Here is a 25497-nt window from a genome sequence, read left to right as displayed (position 1 = left end):
ACCGCACAGCAAAGGTCCTCTCCACGAAGGGAAACTAGACGCGTAGCATCTAGTTCCCTTCACAGCGGGACCAGCGGGGGGGACAGCGGGGGGGCACAGCAGTAGCGGATCTTGCCATGGTGCGGTGCCCTCCGGAAGGCGCTGGCGCCCTCCGGATGGCGCTGGTGCCCTCCGGAAGGCGACGCCCCGGGCAAAATTCTTGCTTGCCCGTGGCAAGATCCGCTACTGAAACTGCATGTGGGTTGGCTTAGACTGATGATTTCAAACTCACAGTAAAATACAGCCCTCGATAAATAAAGCCCATTTTATGATTTTTACAAGTAGGAACCCTAGTCTGGACATTATGACTGGAGTTCTTAGAGTAATAGGGGACTCAAATTTGGTCGTAACAGTTTTATCTTTTTCTTTCAGGCTTTAATATACTTTGAAAAAGTCGAAGAAGGTACAGTAACTAAGAAACAATTCAATTAATTTGTCTTTAGACTTGTCCTCATTTGTACTCTCTGGGTGGTATTCAATTATTTTCACCCCCTTCCACACCAGTTCTGTTTCTGCTGACGGGTGTGGTATAATCATTTAAGCTCGCTACCCCCAGGATAGCGAGGGCACCCAACCCTTTACGCAGCTAAACCTGATTACTATGAGCACGTTATGCGCAATAGCGGGGATCACTTTAGAAAGGAGATTAGGCGTGATATATCATTTGAATACCACCCTATGTGTCATTACTGCCACTTGCAACTTGTGCTAATTAGTAAGCAGGCTTGGACTGGCCCACTGGGATACAGGGGAAACCAGCGGTGGGCCCCATCTCCTCCTCCAAGGATCAGGTTCCAGACTGTGCACTTGAATTATACATTATACATATGTTACCTTATACTGGACTATGGTGTCTTTTCTACAGTGCATTGCTGTTATTAATCTGTTATTAATCTGGTACATTATCATGCATGCAGCAGCTGAATTGACTGTATATATTTATGAAGGGGCCCAGACGCTGCACTCTCTAATGGTTAGTCAAATCAATATGGTGGCAGGCCACACCCCCTGTTCAGACTGACCACACCCCTAAACATGGGCCCTTACCACTGCATTCCTCCGGTGTGCCCTACATGCCCCAGTCCGACACTGTTAGTAAGCGGTTACACACATTATGAATATGTGGTGGAAGGAGCATTTTGCACTCCTCAGTAATTTGTAGTACTTGGCACACATTGTACTACGTTATTCTTGGTGATTATAGGGTTGGAGTATGAGTATCTCTTTGCTACCAATGTTGATTGCCTGCAGGAGGGAAATATAATGACCTGTAGTCAGTCAAACAACAGAATATGGGGGTTATTAATACAGTACGCATTGTACTGAAAATCGCATTGAGCAATTTTTGTCACACTGCACATGCACCGCACAGTGCATGCACACGCAATCAAAGTGCGATCGCATCCCGAAAGGATACGACCGCACTTTGACAAACGTGAGCATTGCGGAGGTGGAGTTATGGCACACGGAAAATGGGGGGTAGGCAGCATTTTCAGGGCAGCTGCGTGACGTAACACGATGGGAAAAATGGCGGCGTCTGACTGCATACGCAGGGGGTTATATACAATTGCTGCATCGCAATCCGATTGCAATCGCATCGCAATCGGATTGCAATCGCAGCCGCGAGGTGGGAGCTAGCATGCTGGGTGACCTTGCCCTGCGATGGGCGGCCCCCAGCATACTACAGAAGGGATTGCAGATTCTGCTTTTTAGGATGTAGGGCACTGTCTGGTCAGTCCTATGGACTCTTCGGGCAGCTGCAGGGTGTTGTACTATGAATGCCGGCAGCGGGATGAGCGCAAAAGAGCCCATAACGGTCTCGCCACGCTGCGGGCATGGTGGCACGCTACACGCACCACGCTATTTATTCTCCCTCCAGGGGTGTCGTGTACACCCCAAGAGGGAGAATAGTTGTCAGTATACCGGCGGTTGGGATCCCGGCACCGGTATGCTGAGCGCCGGTATCCCAACAGCCGGTATATCGAGTGCCATCCATTTCTCAGATACAGAGGGTAACATCTAAAGAAGAGCTGGCTTGTGAGTCACACCCAAATAGGCCTTAATTAACCCTGATGTTTCTCACTTGTAACCAGAGGCAGAACTCTGGGAGGCAACGGAGTCAGCTGCCGCCGGGCTCCAGCTTTGAAGAGGGGCACCTCTCCTCCTGTTCCGTGTGTTCAGCGACATTAATCAATTAAGTTAATTGACAGCAGCCGGTATCTCTTCCGTAGCCGATTTCCCCACTAGTCACTGCACCTTACAAATCACACCCTCTTTATTATAGATACACTGGAAGCAGACACCTTACTGATGGAGCTATTTGCTCCTATACAGGAAGCATGAGAATTCTAACTATATAAAGTTATTTCTCAGACAATTACAAGTAACTTCATATAGTTAGAATTCTCAAACTTCCTATGCAAGAGCAGATATCTCCATCAGTAAGGTGCATGCTTCCAGTGTAATAGGTTGTGGGTTCTAATCCTGGATATGACACTTGCAAATTAATTGTCAGAGAAATAATCAGCATTGTGAGTGACTGAGCAGATCTATGTAGTGTGTGGTTGGACCACTACATAGATCTGCCTAGTTGCAACAGGTTTTGTAGTAGCTTCATATAGTTAGAATTAGAGATGAGCGGGTTCGGTTTTACTCAGATCTCAAAACGGTATCTTATTGGCTTACGGATGATATATAGGGGGGTGCACCAATATTTATCTTGCCTCCGGGCAACTGGGGCAAACTTACGCCACTGCTTGTAACATCACTAGAATGGAGTCCAGGGGATATATATTTACTAAGATTCGTGTTTCAGCCGAATTGGTGGGAGTTTGAACTCGAATTTTATCGGACGGATTTTTCTGCAACTTTTTGTAATCATTAACTGGAATTTACTAAGCTGCCGAATTTTAGATTTTCGTATTTTCCGATGTCGATGCTATTGCGGACAGTGTTTTACGGGAGTGATGAGTAAAACACACCCGGATATAACACAATGAAGCCTGGCCGGATCAGTGAGATCCATGCAGGGATTCATTGTGTACAGTATGAAAAGAGTTAAAACAGATAAAAGTGTGAAAAAAAATGTGTGGGGTCCCCCCTCCTAAGCATAACCAGCCTCAGGCTCTTTGAGCTGGCCCTGGTTGTTAAAATACAGGGTAAAAAATGCACAGGGGTTCCCCCTTATTTATACAACCAGCACCGGGCTCTGTATGGGTGACCCCAATTAACTTTGCGGTCAGCCGCAGACCGCAAAGTTCCCATCGTAGGCTAGAATGAAGGACCGCGATCCTCCATTCTAGCCGCTGCGCTCCGCCTGATTGAAAGGCCAGGAGCGCACAGCCAATCAGGAGAGTGCCATGATGTGGCGCTCCCTGATTGGCTGGCAGGATCTCTAGTGACAGGAGTCACGGGGGCGGTTCCCGGCATTCGGTGAAAGGGGATCCATGTGTAAACATGGATCCCCTTTAGTGGCGTGGTTTGGGATTTTTGCGATTTGTTTTTTTAATCCCTGGATTACTACTGGAACGAAGATCATCACTGGAGAATAGGTGAGTATTTGTGTCATTTTTCCACAGGTACCCCTATTGGATTCTACTGGACAAGGGGACGTGACTGGCTGGCGTGGGATGTAGGTAAGTATGTATCAGTGTGTAAGTGTGTTTGAATAAATTTGCACTATCACGGTGTGTGTGTATTGTTTGTATTTGGGTATGTTTTAGTTGTAGAACTACAGGTACCAGCGGGCCCGTTATTTCCCTGCATGCTGGTACTTGTGGTTCTCCAAGTACCAGCAAGCGGGGGAGACTTGCTGGGACTTGTAGTTCTACGACAAAAAACAATATTCTTTTTTTTACACAAACAAAGGCTATCAGCCCCCCATCCACTGGCCAGGGATGTGGGGGTGGTGGGGGGGGACAGCCTCGGGCTTCACCCCTGGCCCTTGGGTGCCAGGAGGGGGCGGACCCCGGCCAGGGGTGACTAGTTGGGGGGGTAATGCCACGGCCGCAGGGACCTGTATACAGTGTCCCCCGGCTGTGGCATTATCTCTCTGGCTAGTGGAGCCCGGTGCTGGTTTTAAAAATACGGGGGACCCGTTTGTCTTTTGTCCCCCGAATTTTTGGAACCACTGCCGACCCAAGAGCCCGGTGCTGGTTGTCTAAATACGGGGTACCCCAGGCATTTTTCCCCCAGTATTTAAACAACCAGGGCCAGCGCAAAGAGCCCGAGGCTGGTTATGCTTAGGAGGGGGGACCCCACGCATTTTTTTTAGTCAATTTTTAACACTTTCAGACCCCTTTCCACGGATAAGCATGCACGGATCTCACTGATCCGTGCATGACTATCTGAACACGCCAGCAAAAAGCAGGTCTATTTGAAAGCTCTTTTTTTTTTAAATTCATTCTATGCTTTCCAGGCAGTGTTCGGCTATTGTCAGCAGTGATTGTGAATACGAATTCTTAGCAAATTACCGAGTTGTATCAAATAACAGCCGTGTTTGACCGATGGTCTATTCCAGAGGTTCTCAAACTCGGTCCTCGGGGGCACACACAGTGCATGTTTTGCAGGTCTCCTCACAGAATCGCAAGTGAAATAATTAGCTCCACCTGTTGACCTTTTAAAATGTGTCAGTGAGTAATTAATACACCTGTGCACCTGCTGGGTTACCTGCAAAACATGCACTGTGTGTGCCCCCGAGGACCGAGTTTGAGAACCTCTGGTCTATTCATTCGAATTTGTGAACTCAGCCGGGAAAAACAATATGAATGGACCCAACACCGCCGAGATTTGTGTTTAGTAAATTCCCGAGATGACACTTAGAAAAAAAAAGCAAACACGGAAAAAATCGGGAGCTTAGTAAGTATACCCCCAGCTCTTTTGATGTCTCCTGCGCTTTTACCAATGCTGCAGCACTACAGACTTCAGGAAACAGTGATGTTACAAAGGGCCTAATTCAGACCTGATCACAGCAGCAAAACAGTTCTCCAATGGGTAAAACCATGCAGGTGGGGCAGATATAACATGTGCAGAGAGAGTTAGATTTGGGTGGGGTGTGTTTAAACTGAAATCTAAATTGCAGTGTAAAAATAAAGCAGCCAGTGTTTACCCTGCACAGAAACAAAATAGCCCACCCAAATCTAACTCTCTCTGCACATGTTACATCGCCGCCCCCCGCAGTGCACATGGTTTTGCCCATTAGAGAACAATTTTGCTGCTGTGATCAGGTCTGAATTAGGCCCAATGTCTGCTCCTTTACATAATAAAATATGTTTCTCATACGTCCTAGAGGATGCTGGGGACTCCAAAAGGACCATGGGGTATAGACGGATCCGCAGGAGCCTGGGCACACTATAAAGACTTAAACTGGGTGTGAACTGGCTCCTCTCTCTATGCCCCTCCTCCAGACCCCAGTTAGACTTTGTGCCCAGGAGTGACTGGATGCACACTAGGGGAGCTCTCCTGAGTTTCTCTGAAAGACTTTAGGTTAGGTTTTTTTATTTTCAGGGAGACCTGCTGGCTACAGGCTCCCTGCAGCGTGGGAGTGAGGGGAGAGAAGCAGGACCTACTTCTGTGAGTTTCAAGGCTCTGCTTCTCGGCTACTGGACACCATTAGCTCCAGAGGGTTCGATCACTTGGTGCGCCTAGCTGCTTGTTCCCGGAGCCACGCCGTCAATCCCCTCACGAAAGCCAGAAGACAGAAGTCGGGTAAGTATTGGAAGAAAAGAAGACTTCAGTGACGGCAGAAGACTTCAGTAACGGAGGTAAGCACAGCGGTAGTGCTGCGCTCCATGCTCCCACACACCAACGTCTCTGGCAGGGTGCAGGGCGCTGGGGGGGAGTGCCCTGGGGGCATGTTACTGACGGTCTATAAGGCTGGCGGGGGTCATATTACGGTGCCTGGGCACGGCATATGTTCACCCCGCCAGCGTATCGCAGAGGGGAGAGACAGCGGTAGCGCTGCGCTCCCGGCTCCCGTGCTTTCCATCACCTGCAGGGTGCAGGGCGCTGGGGGGGGAGCGCCCTGGGCAGCATATAATAAGATAGGTTTTATAACTGGCGGGGGGACATACTTCGGAGCCCGCCGGCCAATGCGCCGCAAACGGGAGGGAGAGGCAGCGGTAGCGCTGCCCTCCCGGCTCCCGCACTCCATCGGGCCTGCAGGGTGCAGGGCGCTGGGGGGGGGGAGCGCCCTGGGCAACATTTAAAAACATGTAATCTCTGGCGGGGGACATGCTTCGGCGCCCTCCCCGCCAGTGCGCCGCGAACGGGAGGGAGAAGCAGCGGTAGCGCTGCGCTCTCTACTCCCGCTCCCCGCTCCCGCACCCCGTCGGACTCCAGGGTGCAGGGCGCTGGGGGGGAGCGCCCTGGGCGGCATGGATAAGAGAATCCCGGGCGGGGGAAAATACCCGGACACCGGGTGTCTTCGCCCTGCCGGGAGACCGCAGCGTACACGCTGCGGTCCATAGCTCCCACACACCAACGGTTTCCGTGGGTGCAGGACGCAGGAGGGGCGCCCTGAGCTGCGTTGGGAACAGAAGTAAGTTACACAGGGGGTTACCCCCTGTATATAGGGTACCCGAGCTAGTTTTTGGGGGTTATATATTTATATATTTATTTAATTGAGCGGGCTTCAGCGCGCCGGGAAGGGGCGAAGCTTAGCCCTCACACAGGAGTCAGCGCCATTTTTCCTCAGGTCCCCACCAGGAGTTACTGTATAGTAAGTAAGGAGGGGGGGCACAGAGTGGTTAATGCTATTGGGGTATCATATAGCATTATGTTTAATAATGGACGCTTAATCCTTTGTTCTGATACATAAACTCACTGTTTCCCTGTTTTTTACCCACTATTGGTAAGTCGACTTATGTCGACAGGTGTTAGGGCTTTGTCACAAGCTGCGGTGGAGATAACTGTCGGCTTCGCCGATGCTGGGCGGTACTTGATTCATAAAAATTAAGTATTAGCAGGTTGGTTTTGTGTGTTTGAAAACGAGTAAACGCGCTAAGGGAGACACAGTGGTCGGTGGATGCCCTGTCGGCATCAACAGTAATTCCGGGGTAGAAAAATTAACAGGCTGTTATTGCCTTGGACCTGTATTGGTATATATATATATATATATATATATATATATGTTTATAGGTATATGTGGGGGGAGTGTTATTGAAATTGTATATGTATACTTCCCTCAGACTCCTCGGGTTTCTAAGATTATTTTTTGCCTGCTTACTACTCCTTGCTGTCGACATTTACTCAGTTTCTGTCGACCATAACGTTTCCTGGTAGAGCCACATCGGGGGCACGTCAGTACATGGTCATACACATTCACAACACATTGCTGGGACCTGACGGGTCTGGACAATCTACTTGCGTATAGGTTATATCTATATATGTAAGTATATAGATATATATAGATATATATTTATATATGCATGGTTAGGATATGTGTGTTTTTTTGTGTATTACATTATGTATATCCATGAATGCTAGGATAATGGTATTCTTCTCGTGTACTGATCGCTCTATTGATTATGATTAAGCTCTAGATTGGCCGTGACGAGTTGGTTTTCGATCCTCTCAAGGAGTCCGAATATTATTCTCTTCCCGACGCGGAGAGAACATTATGGCAGTCAACTCCAGGTCGACGCAGAGCCCGGTCGCAAAGGATCATACACAGGAAGCTAAGTGATATTTTATTTCTTTACATTCTCCTTATTTGCATTACATGCTCATGTGGGAGGGTTGTATTCGGGTAGGCATCCGATAGAATTACCCTACTCACAGTGGGTAAGCTTGCTTATGTTGTTCCTACTTTTAACATTGCAGCAGGCTGCCGCGTGACAACAGGAGGTATAGCCGGGTAACTGCTGAGGTTGTATCCGGGAGATACTCGGGGGACGTATACAATTGTTTGGTGAGCCCTCTGGTCAGTCACTCTCGGCGGATACACCTGGTAAGTCTACTTTCGTGAGTTAGCCTCCTTCACAAAGGATGGTGACGCATTCTTTTGTGAGATGCAGTCGTTTTCACCGGTTCAATACCGTTCTTTGTTCCTTTTCTGGGCAGACAATGGAAGGTTGGAAGGTAAGAGTTCTGCAGCCTTGGTAGGTTCGCAGAAGTGGATGTTTTCTGTTTCCAACACATCCACCACTGGTCGCTGAGTCTATCTGGTTAGTTCCCACTCCAGGAGCGCTCGTCTAATAATTTCAGTTAGTCCAGGAATAGACTAAGACTTATGAGTTATTTATAGAATCGAATTGGGGAGCATTCTGAGTTACGGTTGTTCCCCTTCCTGTTTTTTTCTAATGGATCTGGCCGTTCCCTCTGGATGGGGAGGTAGTACGCTACGTCTTACAGAGGGGCATCAGGTTCAGGACATTGTCCGGTTGTCCCTGTATAAAGGTGCAAATCGTTGGTTCTCTCTGACTGTTCTTCGACACAGGGATTGGCTGTTGTTCCCACCGACACAGTTGTCGGATGTGGGTTTTAGAGTAGATACTGACCGGTTAATGTTCAGGGTTTTTTCCTGTGGTAAGAGGCATCAATATGTTCTGTTACAAAAACAGATGGGTGCGGCCTACGAGGCCTGTTTTGGTGAGAAGGTCTATCGCCAGAGTGGCTTTCAAGGGGCCGGTTGAAATTGTGGTCCGTGTTTCCCCTGCGCATGCACCGGAATATAATCGTAAAGGCCAGGACATCACTCCTGTGGTGTCTGCTCGGTGTTCTTCTTCTAGAGGGATGAAGGTTCGGGATCCAAGGTTAGATCCTGGTATCCGTGCATAAGGATATCCGAGGCTGGGGAGTAGGCCTTGCAAGGGACGTATTTCCAGAGGTTAAGGTTAAGTTGGAAAGCTTGTCTGCAATAAGTTTTCTTGATTTAAGAGATATTGTCGACGAACGTATTCTCGTGTTCGGCCCATGTTAGTTTTGCCAGACAACTTCTCAGCAAGGGCGTGAGTAAGCCGCTGTGACGGAACGAGAAGCAAAGCGGCAATGGCAGAAGATGCACAGTTTTGCCATGGGGCAAAAAGTCTGGTAGTATTCGTGCCGGGGGTTAGCGAAGGAGAAATAGATTCCTCTGCTGACGCGATCTCCATCCGGAAAAAAAATAAAAATTCAGTCATCGTCGAGAAGTTTTCACAGAAGTGACATCTTTTGTGGAGGGTCGCAATTGGTCATGTGGCCTCTCCTATTTCATTCTTTTGGATGGTGATAAACGAAAGAAGTACATAGGTTCAGGCGATCCTCTCGGATCTGATTTAGCCAAGGAGGTTTTGCTATCCCGTTTGGTCATGATTTGCTCATGGGAGTTTCCTGCCCTCTTCCTTTACGGGAGGAACTGTTACAACTAGATCAGGGCGTGTATCAAGACTTACCGCTAATGCATCTGCCATATTCTAAGCCGGAAGGATGTTCTCAGTGAAGCCGTTTCCTCAATGTCTCAGGCTAGAACAGAAGTAACGGCAAAGTCTTACCGCCGTGGTTGGCGTAATTCTGTGTCTTGGTGTGAATCCAGGATGGTTCCTACGGAAGACTTTCACCTAGGTAGTTATTATCCATACAAGCCATGGTGGATGCAGGCCTACAGTTAGGCTCCATTTCGGTGCAGTATGGCCTTATTATTTCTTAAAATTCTCTCTTGGAAAGTGGTCATGCTATTGGCTTTGGCGTCCGCAAGGTGGGTGGCGGACGTGGTGGGTTTGTCTCACAAGAACCTTGTTTGATCTTCCAGGTAGACAGAGAGGACTTGTGAACTCGGATTGTAGTTCTACCAAAGAGTGGTTTCTGGGTTTCGCAGAAAACAGTCTGTTTTTTGATACCGGTGGTTCCTTAGGCATTAGCTGATTCGGAGTCCCTCGGTGCTGCCGGGGATTTGAATATTTAGGTCACCAATTTGGATCAGTTTGGAGAAACAGAGGCTCTGTTTCTCCGGTATGCTCCCAACCTGCTGGGGGTGACTGCAGTATGCAGTCTGTTACACGCTGAATCTGTGATACGTTTTGGCATGTTGTTTGATGGTTGGATTGCTGTGACCAAAGTCGGTGGAAGCCCACTCTAATGAAAAGATGGGTTTTTCTTGGGCGGATGCCCAAGGAGTCTAGGCGGTTCAACTTTGCCGAGCGGATTATTGGTCGGGATCAAACGCTTTTGCTATGCTCTACGTGTTTGATACCATGATTGTTGGGGACCTCTTTGGTTTGCTCATTCGGTGCTGCAGAGTCGTCCGCACTCTCCCGCCCGTTTTGGAGCTTTGGTATAAACCCCATGGTCTTTTTGGAGTCCCCAGCATCCTCTAGGACGTATGAGAAAATAGGATTTTGGTACCTACCGGTAAATCCTTTTCTCTTAGTCCGTAGAGGATGCGGGGCGCCCGCCCCAGTGCGTACGGGGTCTGCAGTTAGTGTTTTGGTTACACCCTGGTGGGGTGTCTTCTCTGTCAGGCTGTTGCTACCGTTTTTTCATGCAGTGGCATGCGGGGTCTTATTTTTGCTTATGTGGACACATGCTTTGGGTTGCATATTCTCTCAACATGTGGCTGTGGTTTGTTCATGCTGTGGGCTGGTATTCTACTGAATGCTATGTTCTACGGTGTGTTTGAGGTGTGAGCTGGTAGGACACTCACCGTGTTATAACAATAAGTTCTTTCCTCGAAATGTCCATCTCTCCTGGGCACAGTTTCCTAACTGGGGTCTGGAGGAGGGGCATAGAGGGAGGAGCCAGTTCACACCCAGTTTAAGTCTTTATAGTGTGCCCAGGCTCCTACGGATCCTTCTATACCCCATGGTCCTTTTGGAGTCCCCAGCATCCTCTACGGACTAAGAGAAAAGGATATACCGGTAGGTACCAAAATCCTATTATTGTGGTTATAAAAGAACCTGACTTAAGGCCATTTGTTTCCCTTTATGACAGTTGATCCAAATTCGTACAGCGCAAATCTTCTTTACTTGGGGAAAAGTTTCTTAAAACTGAAGAACAAGGATTTGGCCTTATCCTGGCTGCACAAAGCAAGGGATTATCCTGTACGCACAGAGGAAGATAAGGAGGTAACGCCAATACGTTCTTACACTCTTAGAAATGCAGTGCACCACATAATAGAAAAGATTTATTTTATAATAAAGCTTTTTTCCTTTACTCGCTCTTGACAGTTATTGAAGAACAGTACCACCAGTGTCCTTGTTAAATAGGCTTCCTCATATACTGCTGCAGCCAAAATGGCGTAGCCAGGAGGGGGAGCGACTTATTGGCGCCTGTCTCAGTGGCATGGGTGTGCTCATTATATTTTTTTACTGCCCCTGTTCCAGATGCCCAGATTCAATTTCCTTTCAATGCCATGGACGAGATGTAATATGTTATGAAACCAAACCCAAACAAATGTGTGTGAAGAGACAATTGAACTGAACCCCCTGACAATGTCTATAATATTTGTCCTATTAAAAACACGTTAAAGGTTAAAGAACACAGTACGCAATTGGCGCAAAAAGTACCGCAAGGGTACTCCCTTAACTATACCTTAAGGAATGTACTTATACTGTAAACATTTGTGCAGTGACAATGTTTAGATGTAATGCAGTGTAACCTTATTAACTTAAAAGCTGTTTGAGCGTCACCGACGCTCTGTGAATACTTAACACTATAATAAATACACAACTACCGGGCTTAGGGTCTAACGCCTTATATGAATGTTATACTTGCAAAAGGAATAATACAGTACAAGTCATACACTACAATATAACATAGACTAACTAACCAGGTAACTACACAGGAAATACAATACAATACTATTACGTTTAAGGGAAAAAATGAGGGAGAAAGAGGAGAAGAGAGAGAGAGAGAGAGAGATATGGCTCACAATAACTATAAAGACAATATGGTTGCAGAGAAGCTTACACATGTGAGGAACAATCGCTGCGCATGTTAGTCAATGCTGAGAATCTTTGTGGAGAAAATACTTGAGCTTACCCATACTGGCTGTCCCTATATACACAACCCTACAATACCGCATGGGACAGAAGCTAGACTCCATTTTGGGAAACCTCCCATGATTCCAAGGACTGCAACACATGGTTGAAAGGGGGATGCTAGCAGCCATTTTAGATTTGCAGGTCCAAACACATGGCACTCTCTGCTACACCACAATCACATAGCAGAAGACACAAGACTCCATTTTATTCCAAAATGTCCAAGCCTCAAAACAATGCATATGTTCTGATTTTACAATTCCAAACCATCTAAATCACCTTTCACAATTTCAAGCAAACACAGTATCTCAATAACCAGAGCATATGAGCTATCACAAGACCAGACCACCAGGTACCCACAAGTATCAGCCTGCCATTGCTACAAGCACATATTCAAATGTAACTGCATGGTGGTATTCATGATTAACAAGATATATTATAACAAACCAGCACAATCTATTTTAAATCACCATAGGCAAACAAATACCACAAATGCTATGCTACAGGTTGTCTAATGTCCCAGCTACCATCACAGATTCCCAGATCTATCACACAAACAAGTTACAATATCCTATTTAAACCAGCACCATTGACCTTAAAGCAATCTGTCTATATTTCCTTATCTAGCCATGTGAATTCAATACTTAGCCTTTAGCTTGGAGGTCAGTCCTGGGGATGTAGCCGTCATGCTGCTGGGTGCCAGGTAGCTGTGTGAGAGTGAGTGAGCCCTGTGTTCTCCAGTGGGTATATCATACCCTCATTCCAGCTGTGGGGGTGTGTCAACAACAGGATGTGTGTGTGTCCCTCACAACATGTGAGCCAGCTGCATCAGTGGCCTTGGTTATGCAAAACAATGGATGATGACTAACACATTCCTGTCTTCTGGAGAGCTATTGTTTGGCGAATACAAAACAAAACCCTGTCTCTGGGTTTTGTTCGATATTCATGATGTCCACTTTCAGTTGAGACAATGACATCTCAGCAATCATTCTTCTGGAGACAAACCCTGACCCATTCGTAAACACAGGTGTTGGCCCTCCTCATTGAGTCTCAAAGCTCAGTGTAATTAAAGGCTATTGTACTCCGTCTGCGGGAAAGATACTGATTTGGAATACAATTAATCTTCAATTACTATTCCTGTGCTTAACTATGCATATGAAGATGTGAAGCCCTCCCAACATGCAAACTATTGTTTGGGGAATCTCTAAGGTCAAAGAGCCATTTGAGACCCACTGATACCTGCTGGACTCAGGGGAATATTAACTTATAAAATACATTATATGGTTAAATTATGTAACGATTGAGTCGCACGCTATGAACACAAACTCTACCGTAAATGCGCATACCGTGCGCCTGCAAATGCACGCAACAGCGAGTATGCGCACGCACGGGAGAGCTCACGCATGCGCAGCGCGGACATGTATGAGGTGCAAATATGGCAGTGTGCATAGTGATATTTTTCTGACTTTGACAGTCCACCCTTTGGCAGTCAACAATAACTGCCACTTTCTAAAACATTTCAAAAAGAGAAAAATATATGTCAGGGGTTAATACATTTCCATGGTTGGGTAAGGGAGGAGAGAGGAGAAGGTGTGAAGAGGGTATGACCTAGTGAGATAGCAGAAGCATGTGTGTATGAATCCATGTTTGGGGGGTCATGTATCATCGTGCCGTACGTGTTGTACATCAAGCTTCGAGGTATTGCGAAGTATACATTTGAATTCCTTCTTATCCCGCGGTACGGGTCTGTGGATGGGCTGTCAAACTTTACCGAGCTCTTTTCGGATTTTGGTTGCAACAAAATGGGGGAGCACATTTTAGTTGATGATACATGAATGGGGGAATATGTGATTGCTGATATCTGTGCCTGTATTCCCTATCGACTATGTGTGTCATTACCTGAGTGTTGTAGAGATGAAGATAAAGAACACTTATGGTAAATGCAGTGGTATTCTATGTCAGGTTAATGAACATTTGTCGGTTGAAGTCTTGTTCGGTGTCTGTTGAATGCAGTCTTCTTTGCGCTTTTGCTCATAAGGTGCGAGCAAAAAGCTTTGTCAATGTCCATAGACTTACAAAAGTGTTGGGCTAGCGTAATTTTAACATTTCTAGGGAAACTGGGGGTCTATGGCATAGTTCATCAAATATCTGTGTATAAGGTTGTCAAAACTTCTTCTTTAATCCATCAGTTGTCTGTATACAGGCTCATCAAATTCCTCGTCCAAGTGGGTCTTTTTACTTTGGAGAAAACGGAAAAACAGGTGAAAGAAACGGACCGTATAATCGCATTTTCATCACATCATTGTTTCTACCGTTGGGTCATAAATCAAATCTATTGGAATTACAATTTCCTCACTCCTTAGACTCATTACCTCAGGTAGTACTTTTCCAATATAACACAATCCTTCAGAGTTTGGGGCAAGCCACTTTATACGCCTTCCTCCCGCATATGAAATATGCATCATCGGGGAGGACATATGGGACGGAGTAGGACATTACCATATTACACATCTTCCATGTGAAATCTCCTAACCCTAATTCTCCCATCTGTTTAGTACACGTATCAGTTTGTACGATATGTGCACAGTATCCTGGTGATACCTCTCCAACTCTCGTAATCCTACTTCCTAGGGTATACATATACCGGAAAGATTTTCCTCTACTGGCTATGTGGCGTATAAGTTCTGTATCTGTTGGCATTCTATCGGCTCTATGTGAAAAGGTCATGGTTTGGTTACTCCCTGACACTTCCCAATTTCCCGGCTTTCGGGGATTGGAAATGTTAAAACATATTAGGGATCTATCCACATGATATTGGTGGAGCTTCAAGCTAGGAGGACTGGAGATATTAAACCTCCTGTCCACCGGTCTCCCACCCTTTAGCTCAAGTACCTCCCCTACCGTTAAAGGAAATGGTACTAGCCCTGATTTGCTATGACCTTGAGGTACTTGAGAGCATACCCAACAATCTGTCTTATTTAACACACTACCCACTAAGGAGTGATAGTCACTCAATGGATGCTGGTCCATGTGGATATTAAAACTGGATTGGCATTTCTTAATGCACCCATCCTCAACTACATTGTCACAGAGCCTACAGATACAGTTTTCTTCAGCTAACAATCCTTCATAATGTTTACAAATAACATGGCTGCTAGATCGTTTCCGGTACTCGCCTTTGCTTGGTGATTGTGTTGCTATTGGAAATTTACACCTCCGTCTCAGTCATCGGAACCTTTCTGGATCCTTTCTCGACCTCACTGGTACTCTCACCGAAACAGACTGCTCTGGTCAACATCATGGTCAACAGGAAAATCCGGATCACAGTCTCTTGGGGCAAGTCCACCTTACAGGAGGAGAAAAGGAGAAATTTGTAATGGGGGTACAGAAAAACAGTTTGAGGGGGAGAGAAACTTGTTACGATAATTAGTTCTCTCGTCTTGTTGTTCTTAAGGTGCTGTCTCTCAGTCTTCCAAACGAACATTCCGGTGATGCAATATTCCTTCCAAACCAGCGAACTTTCTGTAAGGAGCAAAAATCTTGCATTACCATTTGTCTAACTGATGTGTGACATACCATCTTTAAAACATGAAAACATGAGTGAGAAGAGAGAAAACAAAAAAAAAAACAAAAGAGAGAGAGAACAATTCATATATATATATATATATATAACATAACACATCAATAAACAACAACAGGAAAAAAAACATTTTTCAAACATTTTAAAACATTGTCAGATCATCAGGCTGTCATATCTACATGTCCAATGGTATCCTTGCATAGTCCCTCCCACCAGCACCTCCATACTCTGTATCTGGCCAGGATACATTGATGCGGATAGGTCATGCTGGGGTTTGGTAGACTTCTGCAAAGACCAAGCAGATATGCAATGTTTGAGTCCTATCAATAATCGTCAGAGATGGGGAGAGAAAAGAAACATTTCACAGATACATTTACAACGTTTCACCCGGTCATTCCTGTGTCTTCAGGGAATGACCTCCCAATTTATTAACTGTAACCTCAGGCTTACTATCAGTCCTAGTGATCCCCTTTCCTGACTATATATTATGGGTGTGGCCCAAAATTCTTCCTATATGATCCCTGATTATAATTTGGTGTGTCATATTCATGCTCATATTCATGTCTAGGGGGTCTGACTTTATGTGGGCTGTTGCAGTTACTGGCATAATGCCCTTCTCTTTTGCAAAGATCACAAACCCTGGGCTTCCTCCAAGTGTCAGTGAAATGGGGTCTTGGTTGATTTGATGTTTCCTCAAACGCTTGGATGCTCATCACCATCAACCGCTTTCCCTGTACCTCCCAGATTCCTTGGATACCATGATTATGTCGTTGTCTAGGGAGTTGATATACCTTCTGTGAATCTTTGATCATACACTTAGATCTTTCCTAGGATCTGGGAAATCAGACATGATTGGTCTCAATTCTGTCCGGGACCAGGGACGGCGCATTGCACTGTCCTTGACGGGAATGATTCCCTGATCGTCAGTCTTCCCATTGGGGACTGTGATCACCCTGACAGGACTAAATTCAATTACATCACCTTGTGTTGGTCTTACAATATAGGGTACATTTGTTTGCGCGTGATATATAACACCGTACGTACCTGTGGACACGACCTCACCTGACCCTCCGTTAGGGGGTTTGATTATTGCCTTTACCGATTTGGTCGCATCCACCTGGATGTCTTGTAGGATGGCTTCTGGAAGAGATGCCGACATCGTTCTGGGCTCACTTTCTTGTTTGTATTCCTGAGGGAAGTTTGACATGGGGTGCGACTTGCACAGGTTAACATTTGTGATTTTTACACTTTCATAAACATTATTACATTTGTTACTTTCGTTCTTAATACAGTTACTAAGTGCATTTTTATCGTACAACATTGTGCCATTTCTCTGCAACCATAATCCTCTCCATTGCCATGTCTCTCTTCCCAAGATGAGGGTCAGATATGTAAGTTAAATTTCTTTGCATTTCACTTTCCTGTTGCCATAATTTTAAACAATCATAATGTTTGATCCGTCTCTTTACTGATTTAATGAGACCTATCCTTCTCCTTAGATTTAGTAACACTTCTGGGCTAAAGCTGCCTACTCTTGGGAATTTCTCCCCGTCATGTACAGTCATTCTCTCCCATTCATCACATAAAACTTCTGTGTGTGAGCCGTATTTTTCACACATTACGTACCTTGCCGACCCGATTGATCGGTTCACTAAATCAACCCGAACCGAGGTTGATCGCCCCCTTCCTGAACAACTGGCCCCCATAATTTGCAGGTGTTGCTTGCTCTACCTCTGACCTTTATATCAGGGTCTTCAGCGAACCCTTACAAAAAAACAAAATGTTCACGATAGGCTGACGGTGGTGGTTTACCGAGTACCCCACTTACTCGCCCACGCCGACCAATACGCCCACACACTGATATAGTGCTGGCGTACTCGACCCAGGGCCCCTATGAACCTTTGTTTACTGGAACATGTGGGTGTGATCCGCAGAGCATTAACCCTTTCCAGTAACTGTGGGGTTGTTGGATAATTCCTGAGTGACCAGCGAACTTCCCTTCAGAAAATAAAAAATTACACAAATCACGTCAGAATGTACAAATAGCGTTTATGACCGGGTTCGTACACAAATGGTACTGGTCAGACTAACTAGTGCACACAATTACGTGCGGTACAATCGTTCAGCACATAAGCAACTAATCTTATGTGCAGAGCGACCAGTGGAATCGACATTCAGCAGCTGCGAATTCCTTCAGCCTGAGCTTTATGGCCTATATGGGTTCCGCTCCAACCCTTCTTGGTGTTGGGCTACTTGACTCTATAGCGGACTTCCTTGTCTGCTGTACCTGGACCTCCTGGTCTGTTATGCGACCTCCTGGTCTGACCTCCTGGTCTGTTACAGTATGACCTCCTGGTCTGCTACACTCTAATGCTCTTTATATGTTTAACAAGGGATGCCTCCCTAGCCACCATGTATGTCACTTACACGTATGTACTTCACGAGAACTCGATGATTTCTGTGGTTCAATCCCCAAAATTGTAAAACTTATATAATTGCAAACACTCACTCACCACATGTACACTTTTGTTTCTATTTCTATTTCTGCGCAGAATTTTTTTTTCTTTAGACCAGATGTGTTGTAAATTTGGAGAAGGATCTGTTAATTTAAATTTCGGATATTAAAATAGATTTGCGCTATTTATCGCGTTTTGCGCTATTTATCGCCTGTTGCGCTATTTATCGCGTTTTGCGCTATTTATCGCCTGTTGCGCTATTTATCGCCTGTTGAAAATCAACACTATCGTGTGACTTGAGTTACGTGTGCGTACCCAGGCGCTCCGTTGCGTAATTTACGCTGCGTGCGTCGGCCTTTGCGTACGCGAGTCTCAGCCCTTTGTTAGAGACACGTGTACACAAAACCAATGTCCACCGTAACACAATGTACACGTTTATCAATGTAGATGATCCTTGATCCTCTACTGAACCCCACACCAATCTCTCCTTGTACCTTTAGGTAGAGCTGCGTGTGTGCTTTACACTTTATCCCTTAATGCATTACTTTTACACTTTAACTATGAAATAGCGACAAATCTCTCTTAGCACGTTTATCAATTATAAAATGGCAAACAGGAAGGTGAGATGTGAAAATTACACAAATGAACATGCAATTCTAAATTTAATCTAATAACATACATTGATGTAAGCACACGCATATAGATATTACATATAAGTACCAATCACTATTACTTATGATTGACTATGATATAGATTAAATAAATGCATAAAAAAAACCTCATTAAATGATGATTTCTTTTTGACAATGGATGGCTGATTATTTCCTGAGTCAACTGAAAATCAGCCGCTTAGGGAGAAAATAAAAAAATAAAAAAATGTGACCTTCCCAAAATGGCCGCTGCTCCTCCCCCTTCCACCTCCATGAGGGTCACACAAAATGGTGGACAGACCATGCTGCTTCTTGTCACAAAGAAAGTCATCATTCAAACTCCTAAAGTTATCATGCTATGCAGAGCGATTAAAAATAATTTTAAACCTATTTAAACAGACAAACCATCCAATCTGCGTGTGTAGTTGGCACCAAATAGAAATAAAAACCAGATTTACAAAGACAATAACGTACTGTTCTTACCTTCCAGTTCCGGATTACTTCAGCACCCTTTACTAAGCGAAACAGACGCTTATCCAGACAGCACTACGAGGAATATAACCTCCCGCCCTTTGCTGATGGATAATGTCTGCTGGGATTACCTAGTATAGATATGTGAAGGACCGACGAGCCGCCAATTGACAATGTCTATAATATTTGTCCTATTAAAATCACGTTAAAGGTTAAAGAACACAGTACGCAATTGGCGCAAAAAGTACCGCAAGGGTACTCCCTTAACTATACCTTAAGGAATGTACTTATACTGTAAACATTTGTGCAGTGACAATGTTTAGATGTAATGCAGTGTAACCTTATTAACTTAAAAGCTGTTTGAGCGTCACCGACGCTCTGTGAATACTTAACACTATAATAAATACACAACTACCGGGCTTAGGGTCTAACGCCTTATATGAATGGTATACTTGCAAAAGGAATAATACAGTACAAGTCATACACTACAATATAACATAGACTAACTAACCAGGTAACTACACAGGAAATACAATACAATACTATTACGTTTAAGGGAAAAAATGAGGGAGAAAGAGGAGAAGAGAGAGAGAGAGAGAGAGAGATATGGCTCACAATAACTATAAAGACAATATGGTTGCAGAGAAGCTTACACATGTGAGGAACAATCGCTGCGCATGTTAGTCAATGCTGAGAATCTTTGTGGAGAAAATACTTGAGCTTACCCATACTGGCTGTCCCTATATACACAACCCTACAATACCGCATGGGACAGAAGCTAGACTCCATTTTGGGAAACCTCCCATGATTCCAAGGACTGCAACACATGGTTGAAAGGGGGATGCTAGCAGCCATTTTAGATTTGCAGGTCCAAACACATGGCACTCTCTGCTACACCACAATCACATAGCAGAAGACACAAGACTCCATTTTATTCCAAAATGTCCAAGCCTCAAAACAATGCATATGTTCTGATTTTACAATTCCAAACCATCTAAATCACCTTTCACAATTTCAAGCAAACACAGTATCTCAATAACCAGAGCATATGAGCTATCACAAGACCAGACCACCAGGTACCCACAAGTATCAGCCTGCCATTGCTACAAGCACATATTCAAATGTAACTGCATGGTGGTATTCATGATTAACAAGATATATTATAACAAACCAGCACAATCTATTTTAAATCACCATAGGCAAACAAATACCACAAATGCTATGCTACAGGTTGTCTAATGTCCCAGCTACCATCACAGATTCCCAGATCTATCACACAAACAAGTTACAATATCCTATTTAAACCAGCACCATTGACCTTAAAGCAATCTGTCTATATTTCCTTATCTAGCCATGTGAATTCAATACTTAGCCTTTAGCTTGGAGGTCAGTCCTGGGGATGTATCCGTCATGCTGCTGGGTGCCAGGTAGCTGTGTGAGAGTGAGTGAGCCCTGTGTTCTCCAGTGGGTATATCATACCCTCATTCCAGCTGTGGGGGTGTGTCAACAACAGGATGTGTGTGTGTCCCTCACAACATGTGAGCCAGCTGCATCAGTGGCCTTGGTTATGCAAAACAATGGATGATGACTAACACATTCCTGTCTTCTGGAGAGCTATTGTTTGGCGAATACAAAACAAAACCCTGTCTCTGGGTTTTGTTCGATATTCATGATGTCCACTTTCAGTTGAGACAATGACATCTCAGCAATCATTCTTCTGGAGACAAACCCTGACCCATTCGTAAACACAGGTGTTGGCCCTCCTCATTGAGTCTCAAAGCTCAGTGTAATTAAAGGCTATTGTACTCCGTCTGCGGGAAAGATACTGATTTGGAATACAATTAATCTTCAATTACTATTCCTGTGCTTAACTATGCATATGAAGATGTGAAGCCCTCCCAACATGCAAACTATTGTTTGGGGAATCTCTAAGGTCAAAGAGCCATTTGAGACCCACTGATACCTGCTGGACTCAGGGGAATATTAACTTATAAAATACATTATATGGTTGAATTATGTAACGATTGAGTCGCACGCTATGAACACAAACTCTACCGTAAATGCGCATACCGTGCGCCTGCGGGTGCACGCAACAGCGAGTATGCGCACGCACGGGAGAGCTCACGCATGCGCAGCGCGGACATGTATGAGGTGCAAATATGGCAGTGTGCATAGTGATATTTTTCTGACTTTGACACCCCCACTACACATAGGCAGCGCTTCGTACAATTGGACCAATTAATAAATGCTTTTATTGCATAAATCTATTTCAAACAATTCAGGGGAGCATGATGACGCAACTCAGCGTAAATAGCATCATTGCACAATCCTAGACCGCTCCCTTGTGGATAGCTGCGGCAGGGAAGGGGGGACTGTGTGTTGGCAGATGCGGCGGGCTGCGAGCGGGAGACCGGGCGATTTACGGAAGCCTCCTGGCCATTCTGTGAGAGTAGGTAATGCCATAGGGTTACTGCATATTTTCGCTCAGAGGGGGTCATTCCGAGTTGATCGCTAGCTGCCGTTGTTCACAGCGCAGCGATCAGGCTGAAAATCGGCATTTCTGCGCATGCACCGCAATGCGCACGCGTGGCATACGGGTACAAAGGCCTTTGTGGTTTTGCACAGGTTCTAGCGACGTTTTCATTCGCACTGGCGGTCGCAAGAAGATTGACAGGAAAGGGGCGTTTCTGGGTGTCAACTGACCGTTTTCAGGGAATGCTTTGAAAAACGCAGGCGTGCCAAGGAAAACATAGGCGTGGCTGGGCGAACGCTGGGCGGGAGTGTGACGTCAAAAGCCATCCCTCCAACGTTAGAATCAACGCACACGACGAGTAAGTACAGGCAGGGGCGTTTTAAGAGAGGAGGAGGCCCATGTTCAGCCTCCTCCGTCGGGCCCCCTCCTCTCTGCCTGGAGCGCCGTAGAGTCTGAGCACTAGAGGGTTCTGACTCTACTGCGCATGCGCAGATCTTCGGGAAAATGGTGTGGCGGCCATTTTCCCTGAGATCTCTCTACTGCGCATGCGCAGAACGCCGTGAAAATGGCCGCTGGGCCATTTTCACTGTGTTCTAGCGGCGCTGCGGATGCCGGCGCTGGACTTCGGAGGGGTAAGTATTTTACAAATGGGTGCAGTGTGTGCGGTGGGGGCCCCCTCTGGACTCAGGGGCCCGTGTGCACCGCACACACTGCACCCATTATAGAAACGCCAGTGAGTACAGGGCTGGTCTTGTTTTGCACAAAATGTTTCTGCAGGCGCTCTGCTGCACAGGCGTACGCACTTCTGCAAAGCGAAAATACATTCCCCAGTGGGCGGCGACAATGCGTTTGCACGGCTGCTAAAAACTGCTAGCGAGCGAACAACTTGGAATGACCCCCCGAATCTGCATATGGGATCACAGCTGCATCTTCATTAGCGTATATCTATGAAACAGGCCCCAAGTTAAATAATGATACAAGCCATTATTAATTAGAACAGGCTGGCTGTATTAGCACAGGTGTAATCATGTCAATATTAAGCAGCTTTAGTGCAAATGACCTATTGTATTTTTATTACAGGTGCACAAGGAGGCTACTAAGATCCTGAAGTCGCTGGGGGAAAAAATCTGATATATACAGGATACTGGACAATTATACTTCTCTGGTCGCTAACGTGAAATGACTAAATATTGTAATGTTGATAACTTATAAAGCTTACATGAATATACATTGATTTTAAGTATTAAAACAAGTATATTTAATAAATCTATACTTTAATACTCACAGGAATGCATAAAAGCAAAAAATATCTCTTCAAACATCTTTCAAAATTAGGGTTTTCTTTGTTACGGTCCGTTTGCCCATTCTAGTGACTATCATATACAGTGTATGGCCTAATGACGTATCTATAATGCACACTCTCTGGAGTTCCGTGCCGACACTGCACAAATCCCAGGTAAAATGCCGTGCCCGCCCTTTTCGCGGACATGTGTACATGCACAATACAGAAATCACTGGGAACATGGCGTGGGCCTACAGCGACGGTCCCATCCGCCCAAATCATGGCACCAGCCTCTCAATTCTCGCACCCATCCTGCGCTACCATGGGTTTTCAGGGAGTAAATAATTGAAGGGTCTGCACCTGCCACTGTGTACAGTATTTGTACGCTGCTGCTTGGATCTGCGAAGCCGTTGATGGGTCTCTCAATAGAAAGCCAGGTGACTATGTTATTTGCATATTTTTGCATATCTGTTGCGCACAGGATTGCAGCTGCGAATGCATTAGTGTACGACTCTGAATCAGGCCCTGAGTTATAAGTATCATCACACTCTCAGAGTCTGAGACTCCAATTACTGCCAGTCTTCATTGTCCCGGGGGTCGCGTGCCCTGGATTTGAACCTTAGTATAAGGGACCCACCGGATGAGGTTGCCTGGTCATGGTTGGTGGGCCCATATTTTTGGCAAAATTATGCTAAGCACCTCAGTTTTACTCAGTTATATTGCAGACTGTTTTATAATTATGCTGATTAGCAGTGTTTAGAGAGGGCACCTGCATGTTCTCTTTTTTTCTGTGTGGAACTACAAGTCTCAGCATGGAAGCATTATGTTTAGAATTTGTGTGTGCAGTCCATGCCTCCACCATCCCCATATTGTCTAGGGAACTTCCAAATGGTATTATCATGATCACAGCACCCACTACTGGACGGCCAAGGCACTTTCCAACTGGGTACTACAGTACAGTTCCTTTGCAGGTTCTCAAGGCAACAGTGTCTTTATTATGATAGAAACTTTTGGTGATCAGCGGTTCAATCTCATTATAGATAAGGGTGTCAGTGAGAGGAACAACGTTATTGTTAAGAAGGGAATGGCAATGTGTAGGTAAAAATATCTAAAACTTTAGACTTTCCTTTATAAACATTTGCTGGATTCTGCCTGACATTAGATAGGATGTTACAGAACTTTGTGGGCATTATAGCAACATTTTGAAGGGACCCTGTCTCAATGCTTCTAGAGTGACTCCTCACTGCAGCAGTTGTTAATGATATGCCCCATAGTAGGATCCTTGTTCATTTTCTGAACCATGGTAGTGCTCTAGTTAATGTTATATCACATTGTAGGGCTGGCAGTACACATTAAGTGAAGCAGTATCTCCAATACACATTATAACATACAGAGTCCCCAGTTCATACTATGCTACACTATAGTACCACCACATCATATTGTGCCACATTACAGTTCCCCAGCTCATGTTATGTAACATTATAATATCTGCCAGTTCATTTTATACCACAGTACAATGAATAGGTTCAAATATATTGTAGCCCCCAAAGGCAAAAGTATGTAAGAGCCCCTATGTACCACCCAATGGTGAACAATGTACAGTATATAGCAAATGTAACTCTGACAGGGAAGATTGGCCCCGCTCAGCTATGGGCCCAAAAACAGCTGCACTTCCAGCACCTATGGTGCTACGCCTTGTATATAACACATGTAACTGTGACAGGAAAGGTGGCCCTTCTCAGCTCTGGGCCCCATAGCAGCTGCACTGCCTGCACCTATGGTGCTACGCCTTGTATATAACACATGTAACTGTGACAGGAAAGGTGGCCCTTCTCAGCTCTGGGCCCCATAGCAGCTGCACTCCCTGCACCTATGGTGCTACGCCTTGTATATAACACATGTAACTGTGACAGGAAAGGTGGCCCCTCTCAGCTCTGGGCCCCATAGCAGCTGCACTGCCTGCACCTATGGTAGCTACGCCCTTGGATGTTACAGTACATCATATGCTTCAAGTCCACCATTGGATAGTGAAACTATTGTAATGATCATTAACAGAGAGATTTGAATATTTAAAAAATAACCCTGTAAATTGCTAAAACATTTTCTGCTGGCATCTGGTAGAAAGGGATGCGGTCATGTGACCACCACTCAGGATCCCGAGCGATCAAACGCCTGACAGTCGGCATGCCAGCTCACAGGGACCATTCCCACTTGTGGGTGTCCACGACACCCATAGAGTGGGAATAGAACCTGTGGGGAGCGCAGCGAGCCAACGAACCCGCTGCTTGGCGAGCGCAGGGAGCCTGCAAGGGGCTCTGTTGAGCTCGCCCCCCCGCCGGCATTCTGGGATCGGGATCCCGGGTGTCGGTATTCTGATCTCCGGGATCCCCATCGCCGGTCACACAGCCCCAACCCGGTAGAAATACCAGCATATATTAAACCTTTTATTTGTAACCTATCTACTTGTAAAATGGAAACATTAGCAATAGCATACATCAGTAAAGTATATGTGAAACTATAATATGGGCTACCAATTCAGAAACCACTTTTATACATACTGTATACTGTATATATTTTTCTCTATCGTCCTAA

The 25497-nt window shown here is 45.4% G+C and overlaps 1 protein-coding gene across 4 annotated transcripts in view; it reads left to right on the top strand.

The window, feature by feature from the left end:
* RMDN1 (regulator of microtubule dynamics 1) overlaps nucleotides 1-22909 on the top strand; it is a 233823-nt gene extending 210914 nt beyond the window's left edge. For all 4 annotated transcript variants that reach the window (XM_063924061.1, XM_063924063.1, XM_063924062.1 and 1 more), the window contains exons 9-11: nucleotides 412-442; nucleotides 10945-11078; nucleotides 22704-22909. In XM_063924061.1, the coding sequence (XP_063780131.1) occupies nucleotides 412-442; nucleotides 10945-11078; nucleotides 22704-22754 (216 nt within the window). In that variant the 3' untranslated portion in view covers nucleotides 22755-22909. The remainder of the gene's footprint in view (nucleotides 1-411; nucleotides 443-10944; nucleotides 11079-22703) is intronic.
* The last annotated feature ends 2588 nt before the right edge of the window (nucleotides 22910-25497 follow it).

This window comes from Pseudophryne corroboree, chromosome 5 (genome assembly GCF_028390025.1).
Source record: "Pseudophryne corroboree isolate aPseCor3 chromosome 5, aPseCor3.hap2, whole genome shotgun sequence".
NCBI lineage: Eukaryota > Metazoa > Chordata > Amphibia > Anura > Myobatrachidae > Pseudophryne > Pseudophryne corroboree.
This window is presented reverse-complemented; position numbering and strand designations above follow the sequence as displayed.